The 13716-nt window shown below is 41.2% G+C and overlaps 1 protein-coding gene across 8 annotated transcripts in view; it reads left to right on the top strand.

Moving 5' to 3' along the window:
• Positions 1-13716, top strand: part of LOC147152815 (protein FAM184A-like) — a 43499-nt gene that overhangs the window by 17535 nt on the left and 12248 nt on the right. For 3 of the 8 annotated variants that reach the window (XR_015086290.1, XR_015086312.1, XM_086026612.1), the window contains exons 14-22: positions 228-378; positions 2706-2820; positions 3225-3322; positions 5185-5338; positions 5899-6026; positions 6117-6301; positions 6842-6988; positions 7077-7194; positions 7288-7392. Coding sequence is in view for 6 of the 8 variants with exons in the window: in XM_086026612.1 (XP_085882738.1) it covers positions 228-378; positions 2706-2820; positions 3225-3322; positions 5185-5338; positions 5899-6026; positions 6117-6301; positions 6842-6988; positions 7077-7194; positions 7288-7392 (1201 nt within the window). In the remaining 2 variants the exon portion in view is untranslated. Of the gene's footprint in view, positions 1-227; positions 379-2705; positions 2821-3224; positions 3323-5184; positions 5339-5898; positions 6027-6116; positions 6302-6841; positions 6989-7076; positions 7195-7287; positions 7393-9149; positions 10404-10935; positions 13666-13716 lie in introns of those variants that run through there. The other 5 variants (XM_086026365.1, XM_086026856.1, XM_086026448.1 and 2 more) reach the window with 4 other exon arrangements.

The following is a 13716-nucleotide window of genomic DNA, read 5'->3' as shown; positions in this document are numbered from 1 at the left end:
TGTTTAAAACTGTTGAACTATCAACCAAGATAGCCCATTTTTCATTATAGCCGAAGTAATGACGCAACCAGCGGTCACCAGATTGAATTATCACTTTGGGCCCAATTAATAAGTGAAATAGAATAATTTCCAAAGAGCCGCAGCACAGTGGCTGGGAATCACTGCATTAGGGAGAGTAACGCAGCACCCTTCCACATAATTAAAAGATCATGTGCTTCCCTCTTTAGCGAAGAAGTGCGGCTGCTGAGGGAGGAGCTGAGCGAGGAATACGACGCTGACAAGCAGGCGGCGCTCACTCAGCTCTCCCAGCAGAAGGAGCTGGAAATGATGGCCGCCAGGGAGGGCTGGCAGAGGAAGGTGGAGGACCTGCTCGAACAGGTAAAAATCCTAATGTCATGCTAAGAAAGTCGCAAAATATAAAGTCAGGGTGCAGGCTAGCTCACATTAGCGAACAAACAAACGAATCTATTGCTGGAGAGCGTTCTTTGTTCAAGAGCTTTACAGGGTTCCTACAAAAATAATATTTTGGTTTCATTCATTCAGATGGTGGAAGCTCCAGAGCTGCCAACCTACAGCAATTCCCTTCCTGAACAATTTATCAGAATTGTCACATTTTTTAAATTCTGTCAGTGGGACCGTAAAGTTCAAATAAAAAAATCAACATCCGCTAGGACCACCTGCCCTATAACCGTTTACCGTCACCTCTCCCACTTAGATTGACTGATCTGCTCGACAATTGATGCCCACTGCTCACGCGCGCACACTTTGGTGCGTCAGTGTATGCGTTTAACAGTGATGCTCTGAACAACTTTTTCCTGTTCCGCACAATCCACGTGTAAGTAATTCCCACCGCAACAGTTAATGAACCCCCTGTGCTATTTCTGTTTTTAATGTTCCTCGCCAGCAGCAGTAAAGAAAACAGCACAATTCGACCCCCAAGCAACACTATATGCATCACTTTAACTGTAATCACAAGGAAAGAGCCTCATTTGTGAGCAAGTTAGGGAAGCAGGGCTGCTCGAGACGCTCCGAATGTTGAGCGTCCCGCCTGAGGCTAAGTCAGCGCTCTGCTGAGTCACAAACCGACGCGCCAAGAGAGAATCTTCCTGATTTTTGCCAAGACATCCGTGGCCTTGGATGCAAACACTTTGTGACAAGCTGTAGGCAGCGACTACTGATGGAGGCAGATTGGCAATCAGAACTCTTACATTCCATCCAGCCATCATCAACCATCAATCAATTTGTTTCCGTGGAAAAAAAAGATGTTGTTTTTAAACACCTATTTAATTGTGCCAAATTCTTTCTGCAGCTGCAGTCAGCTCATAAAATATTTCCTACAAAATCTATACTCACAGTAGGGACACCTGCACAATCTCACAAAATCAGTTATTCTACTCATTAAGGTCCCTCAAATAGCAAAATAATGCAAAACAATACTGTATTGATTGTTAGTGACTATCATTTTGACAGTGACAGATGAAAAAATATACTGTATATTTATAGTTCATAAATGTTACTCAGACAAATGAAATGACATTCGACAATTTTCTCCAGCACCCCAGCTGATCTCTCTCGGCACCCTGATTGTGAATCTCCGCAATAGAGCAACCTCAGCCAAGGCCGGACACTCCCAAACATGACAATTTGATCTGCAGCGCCGTTTAATCCCTGACCTACTTGGCCCCAATGCAGTAACTGCAAAAAAAAAATATTCGTAACCTTCTGTTCACTTTGGAACCTCATCGAAAGTGATTCAAACAAAACAACAACTCGCAAACGGCAATCAAAACGGTACCTCTCTTCCTTGCGCTTTCACAATGTAATAATTGTAGTGACCACAGACACGACGATTGCCCGTTTGTGGTCATCCCCGACTGTTTTAGTCAGTTCCAGCTAATCCCATTCAGTCCTGCTCCTCATCCTCGTCTTGTTAAAGCCATCTCACCCTACAGCTCCCCATTACCATCCTGCTACACTAAATCCTGCAGGGGATTTAACTGCCAGAGGATTGGAGGAGAGTCGTGCCCCTTCACTGCCCCTGAAGCTTCTAATAGTCACAGTATCTCCTCAAAACAACACACTGCTTTCACACTCACCGACAAGCTATTAATGCTTTGAGATGAGTGGCTTCCATCATACTGTTGACATCACAAATGTGACATGTTTGATGCGGCGGGCGGTGTTTTTGGTATCTAAGCCATCAGTGTGGACTTGTCCTGACTGAACCCATTTAAAACCACCATTTTTATTTTTTTTGTAGTTATAGAAACCAACTATCACTACTATACAAAATCTTACTATTAAACTACTATTGTATTAGTATGAATTGAAAACATGAAAGTCAAAATACACAAAGAACAAGGGGTAGGATAAGTTCTGTACTTCTTCCTACTCCTTTTTAACATGTGACAGTTCTTTAGGGTAAACCTTTGGTTTTTTTTTTGTTCTATTGTTTTTCACTGAAATCTTTTTATTTATACTAATGTCTTGTTTTTGTTATCTAGTTATTTGTTCAATAAAACAAACAAAGAAACAACCAAAACGCAGTATAACGTAATGTACAATATCAATATTTCTCTTTTACCATGACAAAATGGCCAATCTGTAAGTATCTGAAAACATAAACGCCCACGCACGGACACGTCACATTTTGGCCCTTAGCATTCACATGCGGTGTAATCCTGGTGTGTTGTCCCCACCTGCAGATCTCTCTGCTGAAGCAGTCTCTGGAGTTGCAGCTGTCTCAGTCCCAGGCAGCCCTTCAGCAGCTGCAATCTCAGTTCAGCCAGGAGAGGGAGCTGCTCGGCCAGCAACTCAAAGGTACGTCAGTGTTCTATTTAACAACGTATGATCAGCTAGGGTGTTCCAATCTGGGCTCTGGAGTTTGCGTGTTTTCCCCACGCTTGCGTGGGTTTTGTCTGGCATTCCAAAAAACTGTCATACTGTATCCGGTTGAAGACTTTAATTTGTTCTTAGGTGTGAATTTGAACATGAATTGTTGTTTGTCTATATCAGGGATGGGTAAAAGTTGGCCCACATGCCCTGAGTGGCCCCTTGATTAATTGGGAGGGGAAAAAAATAATGTTGTTTTTTTTAAATACATTTTGTTTTTGACAAATCCAAAGAATTCTTTAAAAAATGCTAATAAACATTCAATACACATTTTCCATTCAAAACAGTGTGTACAGTAAATGTAATTGTTTGCGACCATGTTTGTTTCCTAGAAATGCAGAGAGAACATCAAAGGAGGGAACATCGATTACAAGAGGCTCACTGCTGCGCACTGAGCACTATGGAGGAGGCTCGGCAGCACCAAATCCGGGTACAACACAAACGGGGCGAAAAAGGCTGAGGTCAAAAGTAGCTCAATTGTTTTATTAACATAGTTCATCACAATCATTTAAACAGTGAAATGGCAAACCTTAGACCTAAAAACCTAAAATCTTAAACCAGGCATGTCCAAAGTCAGGCCCGGGGCCAAGTGTGGCCCGTGGTTAATTTTTTTCCGACCTGCAGCCTCTGTCATAAAATTAATAACGTCTGGCCCGTAGCCCCGTAGACAAGCGTATAAAATAAACTCTAAATGCAATTTCGCATTTACACACAAGAGGGCAGCAGCGCACTGTCCAATGCCATAACTCTGTGTGACCTTTTCCGACAGTTTTCTGAAATGGCGACAATAAGTTGGACAGCGAGGGCAGACAATTTAGGGAAAGGTGGAAATTGGACTATTTTTCATTGAAATACGCAACAACCGTGTCTGTCTCATTTGCAAGGAGATTGTTACCTATTTCCCTGTTTTTAAATCTAAAAGTTCACTGAGGATCTATTTGAAAAAATATGCCATGTTTGAAATTGACCCTGGCCTGTACTGGTAAATATGATATAGAGTATATGTATATTTGATATGTTTCCCTGTCATAGAATTAAAATGTTAACAGAACATTTAATTGCCACTTGTTATTGATGTTTGAAATGTAATTCGCACTGTTGAATACTTTTACTTATGTCCCTGTTTTAAATTCAAAAGTTCAGTGAACATTTATTTGCCAGCGGTGTCATGTTTCAAATGGATGTTTAAAAATCTTGAAATTTAAATAAAAATAAGTCAAAAACAAAAGGCCGACTGGTTTGCTAAAATGTGCTTGGATTTATTGGTGTTCCATGTAAAAAAGAATGACAGGCTAAATGGTCGGCCCCCCACAAAAAGTTTGTACACCCCTGCCTTAAATGTTTAAACGTCTTTTTCAGGATGAATCATCAATAATAATCAATATTTGAAGCCATGCTAGTTGATGTATTTTTTGTTCAATTTTAGGCGTGGCTCCTTCACACTTTTTTATGAGTCTTGTTATGATTGACATGTCCATCCAAATTCGTGCCAATTGGTGATACAAGTGTCGGGGGCAAAGGATTTCAAACTTTCCAGGTGGTGCAGCTGAGTTTTGCTGGCACTGTATTTGGAAGTCCAGTATATTAAATATGTTTCACCTGTATATGCATACTTGCAACAATTGGTACCTTTTTGGGCATATTTAGGCTCCCAAAAAGGAATTAATTCGAGAGGTGAATAATAATTTAAAAAACACAACATCTGGATAAAGGTGTGGGTATAGGAATTTGTTTTACCCAACTGAAACCTACACGTACAGAAGCACAACATTATCTGAACCTCCAGAGAGGAAATGATAGTGTTGAGCAGTTACTTTGTTGGGGCTGAACCAGTCTGATCATTTTATCCGACATAAATCAATTTCTTTCTGGAAAGCCAAAGAATGAGTTACGAGTCTGTGATGAACTGACCAACTCTGCTGAGAATGGACAGACTGAGTCAAGTGTTTTACTTCTTTAATTTTGCTCATTTCCCTGCTAAATGGTTCCAAATAAATTGAAGGAGCCCAATGGCTCATTTTTGGGTTCACGGCTAATGTGCTGCCATAATAAATTCCTGGCAGAAACATTGAATGCACAATGAATAATTAATGAGCTCTTGATTGCCCCGTTGAATAAAATGATTTGAGGGGACCTTCCCTGCTTTGTTTTAATGTTATATTGGTTCGGGCTGAGATAGATTGAAATGGGTGTTGTAAAAATTGCCCATAGTTGTACTTTTATTTGTGCTTTTGCTTACATTTTCTTACCTTTGTGTACTGCCATTATTTTCCTATTCGCTGTCACCGCCAGGCCCTGGAGGAGCGTCTGAAGCAGGAGCAGAGGGAGGAGGTTCATGCTCTGAAGGAGGCCCACAGGAGGACCTTGGACATCCTCAGACAGCAGTCGGACCAGGAGCTGCAGACACTGCGATTTGAACTGGAAGATGAGGGCAAAGCCAAGCTGGGTAATTGTTTGCATGCAACTTCCTGTCTGCAATGGGTGGACTTGTAAGGTGAAAAAAAGGCAAATCCCATATAACATTTGCTATGTCTTTGCTCGATCAGAAACTTTAATGTCAAACCGCAGTTAAAAAAATAATCAAAATTTGGGTGAACTCAAAATTTCAAGGTAACAAACTCTTAAGTTTTGCTGATGTGGAAAGTAGCTTTCAAAGAATATACGTTTTTACAGAACTGTTGTCTCTTGTATTGGATTTTTGCATGGAATCTATCCATTTCTATGTCATGGAAAACTGCAGTTTCTAGCAATTGTTTTTATGGGTTTTTACACTTTACAGGATCTGGAATGTAGCCCCCGCAAAAGGGTTCACTCTATTTGTCAAACCGCATCTAATCAACTTGTAATTTGTTTGTATTTTACTGTATATGACATTGCACTTCTCTGTTTCAAATAAGAATTTCCAATCGTTCTCTGGATTTATCGTAGATCTAGACTGTCGTCATTAATTTATTGTATTGGAAGGTGACTAAGGTTTTCTCTTGATGATCACGCTCTTTGTGGCAGCGTCGCTCCGTGCTGAGCTAAACCACCTCCATGCGACAGCCATCGAGCATCTAAAGCAGATCCACCTGAAAGAAAATTCGACTGCCAAACGGGAGCTGGAGAAGGCCATGGACCACAGCCGCCAACAGGTAACTTGGAACCCGTTTTTACTCATTTTTCGATTGTTTGTAGCTTCCGGGCTATTCAACACCACCTTTCCCGCCCTCTGTGACGTACAGGAGCAAGAGCTGCTGGTTCGTATCTCAGACTTGCAGACGGAGGTGTGCGCCCGTAACAATCGCATCACAGATCTGGACCACGAGATCCACTCTTTGAACGAGACCATTGACACCTTGACTCGAGAGCTAGAGTTGAAAGGCAAAGAGGTGCTCCGGGTCCGCAGTGAAGCTAATCATCAGATAAGGTAACAGATAAGATAACTCTTCCAAAAGGCTTTTTTTTTTTTTTTCCATCATCTGTTACAGAGGGAGTCAACGCAGACATACTTTGTTCAAGAATATGTATGCATTCTGATTAATATTGAGTTTGTGGAATATAAGTTAAGCAGCAAAATCCACCCGTTTTTTGCCATCTCAGGGGGCATCCATTTTGTCCCTTCAGTCGACAAAAGTGACAAAATGGCCGCCCCCAGAGATGGCTAAAAACAGGTGGATTAACTCTTATTCCACAAACGCAATATTAATCAGAATGCGTTGTTTCAACTAGTGGTCTTGCATAGAACATATTCTTGAAAAAAATAGGTTTGGGTTGACTTCCACCTTAAACTGAAAGAGTACATAAGAATACACGGCAGGCCAAAATCTAATGTTTGAATTTATCTGCCTGATATATGACTAAAAATGAATTCATTCGGTACATGCCAAACGTAAGGATAAGCGCTATACGATAACAGTCCCAAATCTAATATGATTCTTTTAATTAAATGCTTGTTTGGGTTGTGCAGGGCTCACGAGCAGGACTTTGCCAAGAGGCAAGAGAGGGAACTGGGAGAGCTCAGTGTGGTCCATCACAGAGAGACTCATATCATGTTGGCAGACTTCAACAAGGCTCAGGAGGTCCTCAAGGACAAGATCACTGCCTTGCAAATAATGTAAGAACCACAATTGCTCCCTTCCTTCCATCGTGTTTGCCTCATTTTTTTGTCTCCTCCTTGATTGGTGAAACATCTCCCCATGCAGTCTGGAGGGGACAGAAGAGAAGCTGAGGAACCGAGAGAGCCGGCCTGAAGATCTGCATCTGATCGCAGAACTCCGTGAGATGGTCACAGAGCGAGAGGCTTTAGTCAAAAAGCTGGTGGTGAGTCAACTCAAGTCCGTCACGCCTGAAGTTTTTGTGTAAGGCACTTTCCGTTTCAGTATTGTGTTTTTATTTATTTTTTGTTTGAAACAGGACGACAAAAAGTTTTACCAGCTGGAGCTGGTCAACAGAGAGACGGGCTTCGGCAAGGTCTTCAACTCCAGTGCCAATGTTGGGGTCATCAACCCTCTTATCAAGGTCAGTGTGTGTGTCGGACATCGTCACTCTGTGCCAGATGACAAAGTGAGAGGTTGCGTGTTCTGCAGTTCATTTGCATGTTTGCACATGATGCATGTGGTACAACACATACACAGCTAAATATTTGGTAACCTTCATTGTACAAGGCACCATGTTTGGTAACATCAGTAGATTGGTCTTCGAACCACAGCCAGTTAGCGAAGAAATTGATTGAAATTGTTGCAAAGTCTTTCAGTCAAATATGATATACATTATCATAATATATTTTTTATTAAATTCTGCACTTATTGTTGCAGTAATTGTTTAGGGTTACACTAATACCCCGGTGTTAGTGTAGAACAGGGTTAGGACGAGTTAATTGAAACCACAAACTTTAATCACAGAATAGTTTCAAAATAAATGGCTCACGGACTGATTTCGGGACAAAATGCACCAGAAATATGTATGCACAAGCACATGCGACAAAGACTCCATAACTTCCACTGACAACCCGGGCTAATCTTAGCTCCTTCCTGACGGACGAAACTTGTACCTCAGTTGGGATGTATCACTTCAACAATAACTTCCCTCACACATTCCTATTTAAACGTGGCTTTGGCGACATTTCGTGGCATCTTAGGGCATTTCAGAAAGACCGCATAAACCACGTGGTGAGTGTTTGGGTTAATAGTTGTGGATCGTTCAACAAATAGGTGAATTTTTCTATAGTGATCTGTGAATATGAGGCCCATTTCTATGAAAACATTCCAAACGCAAGATATGTTTTACAAGGCGGGCTCTGTTTGCAAAGCTGCTCATTATTACGTGGCACCACCATATTAACCACGTGTCATTGAAAAAAACTGAAAGGATGATTCAATTAATTTGCATTGAACATAAAGGTTGTATATGAATTTTATCAAAAGAAATGTTTAAAATCAAATGTTTAAAAACAAATAATTCTTTGAAGGGGAAATCAACCCAAACATATTTTTTTCAAGAATATGTTCTATGCAAGCCCACTAGTTTAAACAAGGCATTCTGATAAATATTGCATTTGTGGAATAAGAGTTAATCCACTCATTTTTAGCCATCTCTGGGGGCCATTTTGTCACTTCTGTCGACTGAAAATGACATAACTCACATCTACCCAGGGCTCAGGTGACGTCCAATCACAGCTCAGCTTTAGAAAACAGGCCAGCTGTGATTGGTCGTTCCCTGAGCCCTGGGTAGTTGTGATGGCATTTTCAGTTGACAGAAATGACAAAATGGCCGCCACCTGAGATGGCTAAAAACGGGTGGATTTTGCTGCTTAACTCATACTGCACAAACGCACTATCAATCAGAATGTCGTGTTTCAACTAGTGGGCCCACTTGGAACATTTTCTTTAAAAAAATATGTTTGGGTTGATTTCCACTCTAAGAATAGATGCAAATATTTTGCACTTAAAAGTTAAATACAACTGAACTGAGGATAGTCAGTGATTCCTTTGGCGTACCACAGGGGGGAGCACTCGCATCACTAGCGGTGCTTGTACCATACTTTGAGGATCACCGGCCGAGGGTTACTTTTTAGTTTAGCTGTCTTTAAGTGTTTAAAATTAGCCCCAACCCCCCCGCGCACCCCCAAAAAATCAGTTTTACCGTTGATGTACTTCAAGCCGTGTCGAAAAAAGCAGCATGCTTGTGTGGAAAGCCACCTCTATACAAAATTGCTGTCTTGCTTACCATGCACTGTTCCCCCCCACCCCGACACGCCTCTCTATGTTTGTGTGTAGCCAAAACCAGGCAGCCAATCAGATCAACGCTTGGCCAGCTTTCCTAGCCAGTCAGCTCTCCGATTCGTCAGCCCTCCCGCCGTGAGTCGTGCGAGCGAGGAAGCGGAGGGTCGGGAAGTGGAGGAGGTAGGACCGGGCCCATTTGCGCCTCCCCACTCCCCCCTCCAACGCGCCTTCCCCCGGTTTAAGAAAGCTCCGCCCCTCCGTCCTCTCCCTCACATCCCTCAGCATCCGCCACCTTTTCCTCCTCATCCCCCGCCAAGCCATGCGCTTGCCCATCCTCCTCATCCTCAGGAGCCGCAGCATCAGGCAAGTTGTAGGAGGTGAGAACTCGTGTGTCTTGCTGCCTCAGCTGCCTTGAGATGATGCGGCAGACATGTTTTGCTGCCCCCTCCCCACCCCACTTGTCACCATCTTCCATTATTTGGGTTTTCCTGACAACCATCCTCACCCCTTCAATCCATCACTGTGTTACCCTCTCACCCCCAAACCTTAAAGTAGGCCCCATCATGAATTGACTATGCGGTCAACGTCGCCCACAGCTCACCACACTCTTGTCACGTAATTCTCCATTGGTAGCAATTCGAGTTGAAATGTGCCAAAAATACAAAAATATCCACAAAACAAAAAGGAGCCTGCCGTTCTGCCATTTGAGTTGAAAATAATTTGTAATCTTTTAAGAAAAATCGGGACGTTGTCAACCATTTTTGTCGTCATTATGTTTCAACTTTATAATTCCATTTTCCATGACTGCCTTTGAGACGTGCTTCAAATCCCACTCCGCTTTTAGTCGTTTAGGAGAGGCCAAACTTACAAATCAGTCCCGATGGGAATACAAATTCATAGCAACGAAAGGCTGCAAATGTGAGACTCAAGATAACGTCTGTAATGTTTTCTTTCTCTCAGAGTGGACCTATGAGCATCCAATATGGAAACTGTGAAGGACAAACTAAAATCTAACCTAGAATTCAGCTTCAAAAATATAGAAGGATAGTGCAAATAAAATCTTGCTAAAACGACACAATTTTGCACCAGTAGGTTATTCCAGTTGTGCTCATAAGTTTACACACCCTGGTAACATTTGTCAAACATTGGTAATTTTGGGGGGGGATAATATGACTAATTGTGCGGAAAACTTTATTTTGGGACAGTGGTCAAGTGAAGGCATTTGTTGCTCCGTAAGTGTGTGTATCTATATTTATATATTTAAAAATAATAATGACAACTGAAATTACCCAATATATGTATATATATATATATATACTTTGCTATAAATATACACACACACACATATATATATATATGTATATATATATATATATATATATATATATATATATATATATATATATATATATATATATATATATATATATATATATATATATATATATATGTGTGTAGATGGATAGATAGATAGATATGTGTATGTATATGTGTATACACACACTATTAGAAATTCTGTCAGGGTATGTAAACTTAGGAGCACAACTGCATGTGATTCTCTTTATAAATGTGCTTTGGTGGTGTTTTTATGGCATGTTTGTGTTGTTGGTGGTCCTGGAGGTAGACTTCCAACTTTTTGCATAAGTGAATGCAAATGTGAGATCACGTGCCAGCTTTGTGCATGCGCGGCATGTAACGTAACGCTTCTGATACGACAATGCTACAGACGCTGCGACCGATATGAAGACGTGTGCATGTCCATGTTTGGCAGTTTTTATCAGAGCAACACTGTCTCACCCCTCCCCGTCATTTTAACGGATGTTTTTATTCCCTCCCGTAGCCTTCATGAGGCAAATGCGGCGGCGTCAGACCACAAAGCAATGGCGACAGGAAAAAGCAAAGATTACGCTGCAAAAAAAGAGGCGCTGTATGCTCACCACTTTTCTTTCTGATGGGCAAATGCAATTCTGTTAAACCAGGATGCAATGGGACATAATAATAAATTTGGACAACAATTCAACTGCAGACGTTGCCAGAGTAGCAGAATTGTAATGTAACTGCACTCTTTGTCAATCCTCCCAAAAGTGCATGGGACCGGATGAGCTGGACACGAATATTTCTTCTCATTCTGTTTTGACAGACTGATTAAGGCGATCTGTTGGACGTGGCGAAATCTGATTCGATAAGCAGGAATCTTTTGAATGCTGCTTTTGTCCTCCTCTGACCAATTTAAGCTTGCTGTCTCATTGCACCGACTGCACATTTAGTGCAACCTCTGAGCTCACTGTGAGCCACCTCAGCAGTCTGGGGAGGGAGAATCATTGACAAAGTGACTTTAAAAAAAAATATATATCATTCTAATATTTATATTGTAACAACTGTTTTTCTATGGTCTGTCATTAGACCAGAGACATCTAGAGGAGAAGTTCTATCGCTGATAGTGTGGATTTCTATTGACCTTTTATGAAGCGTTTCATGCTTTAAACTATCAGGTTCCACAGAAGGCACATTGAACTTGTTTGCTATATGTCTCTGTCTGCACTCCGGACTATAGAGCATGCGAAAACAGAAACACTCTTATAATGCTGCTGTTGCTCACTCGAAATGTCTCATGGTGTACCCCCCACCACCAAAAATTGACTTGAAGTTTTGCACTGTTCTTGTGAGTCCTTTTTTTTTTTTTTCCCAAGTGTGAAAGTTCCCCATGTCCATAACAGTATCCTGCACAGTTTCCAACTGCATGATCATCATCTGCGAATCGTTTTATCGTTATTACGGGAAGAGAAATTTGTCACCAAGAAGGAAAGATGTTGCTTAAATTGATTCCATTTCTCATGTGCAAAAGATCAGACAGAGGCATATTAACTGAAATTTTAGTGCAATATAGTGGTGTAATTTCAGATTGCAGGAAGATGACTCCCCATCACTGCCCGGATTGGCCGCGCTAATTCTTTCTCCCAATCTCATCCGATCACATGTATGTTTTATGTTAAACTTGTTTTTCCTGCACCAGCAACTTTCACCTCCTCTTCTGTCTTCTTCCACACTCAGTTACTCATTGTACTTTGAAGGGCACAATGGCTTGAAACTTGAATCTGCCTGTAACTTTTTGTTTCTTTAAAGGGCACATGAGATTCCAATAATTCGCCCTATACAGTCAGTGGTTTGGTCACTTAGATTGCACCTTGAGGGACAGAAATGGACATTCACTGTAGCCCTATTTCTGACAGTGTACATCTTCCATCAGGTACATTTTTTGGGGTTTCCCCTCTCTGTAGCAATGTAGCAACAAAGCTGAGAGGGATCTGAAATGCTTCTTCTAAGCTGAAAAAAAAAAAAAAAAATGGATCTGAGAATGTATCTGTCCAAATCCCAAGTGTTGGTCCAGGTGTCATTTTCGATGTGTATCAATTATCCTGAGCATGTTACTGAGGGTCATCATGCTTATACAATTTATTCTGTTAGTCTGAACTTTCAGTGTAACAGAGAACAGAACAATGAATACAAAAGATTGTATTGTTTCATACACCCCTACACTGAACCACAGTTGGTTCAATCCTACTTTGCACACTGTGATGACAACACTGAGCTGTGATGACATTTAAGATTTGGGTCCTGTCTTATAACTTCTTTGCATCAAATTGCACGTCTTTTTTTTTTTTTTTACTTTCCTTTACCACGTGGATGGAATGTTAAACGTCTGTCTTCGGAGCGTTGTTGACTTTGTTGGGACTAAGAAGCACATCCAAGATTTTTGTACATATATGTAATCCTCTGTTGTGGTTGAATGTTTTCAGATGTTCCCAAATGTCACAGACAAGCTAGAAACACACACTGACTTTATACGTTAGCAAAGATCAAGTTTCACTCTTACACCTCGAATTTCGTCTTTTGATTTTAAAATGTTTTAAATAAGATAAGAAGGCCTTTACTGATCCCACAGTGGGGAAATTTTCAATTTTAATTTCCCCGATCTTTTCTGCTCTGCTGTACTGACATCCATCGTCTTCCAGCTGAAGGTACTGCAATTACTATTCAGTATTTCTTCCACCAAACATCCCAACAAGCGACAGCACTGAGTAACACATTATCTGAAAATTCCTTCAGTTGCCGTTGAATCTATACAGTACAGCGTATTTACCCGTGTGAGCGTCCGACGCTGAGTCCCGTGAAAGTCTTCTCAAAATATAACAGCTGAGGCGCGACTCATGGGAAATGAGCGAACACTGCCACCGGTTGGCCGCCCGTGAACCATAAACAGCAACTCCTTTGGATAACTGGAGTCTTTTATTTGTGTGGTGTTATATAAAATGCAGTCCAAGGCTTGCTTCCGTTCACTTTCAACTCCCTGTTATCAAACTGCAAAAATTGTATTCACTGTCACTAGTCAACCTGACATTGGTGCTGATACATCTGCCCCAGTTTGCATTTTGAGCAGAGTTGAAAGTGGATCATCCTTGTGACTTATGTACTTTTGTTTGTCTTGACGTAAATGTACAACAATTATAACAATGTTTATATTCATATCATTTCTGTTGTATGTTATCAAACAGTAAAACTATGATTGTGACCTTTGGCTTTGGTGTCTTGTTTTGTGCGTGAGATCATTTTTAGGCAAGAA

Source organism: Filicampus tigris, chromosome 1 (assembly GCF_054856515.1).
Source record: "Filicampus tigris isolate MCC_2025a chromosome 1, RoL_Ftig_1.0, whole genome shotgun sequence".
NCBI classification, from domain to species: Eukaryota; Metazoa; Chordata; class Actinopteri; order Syngnathiformes; family Syngnathidae; genus Filicampus; species Filicampus tigris.
This window is presented reverse-complemented; position numbering and strand designations above follow the sequence as displayed.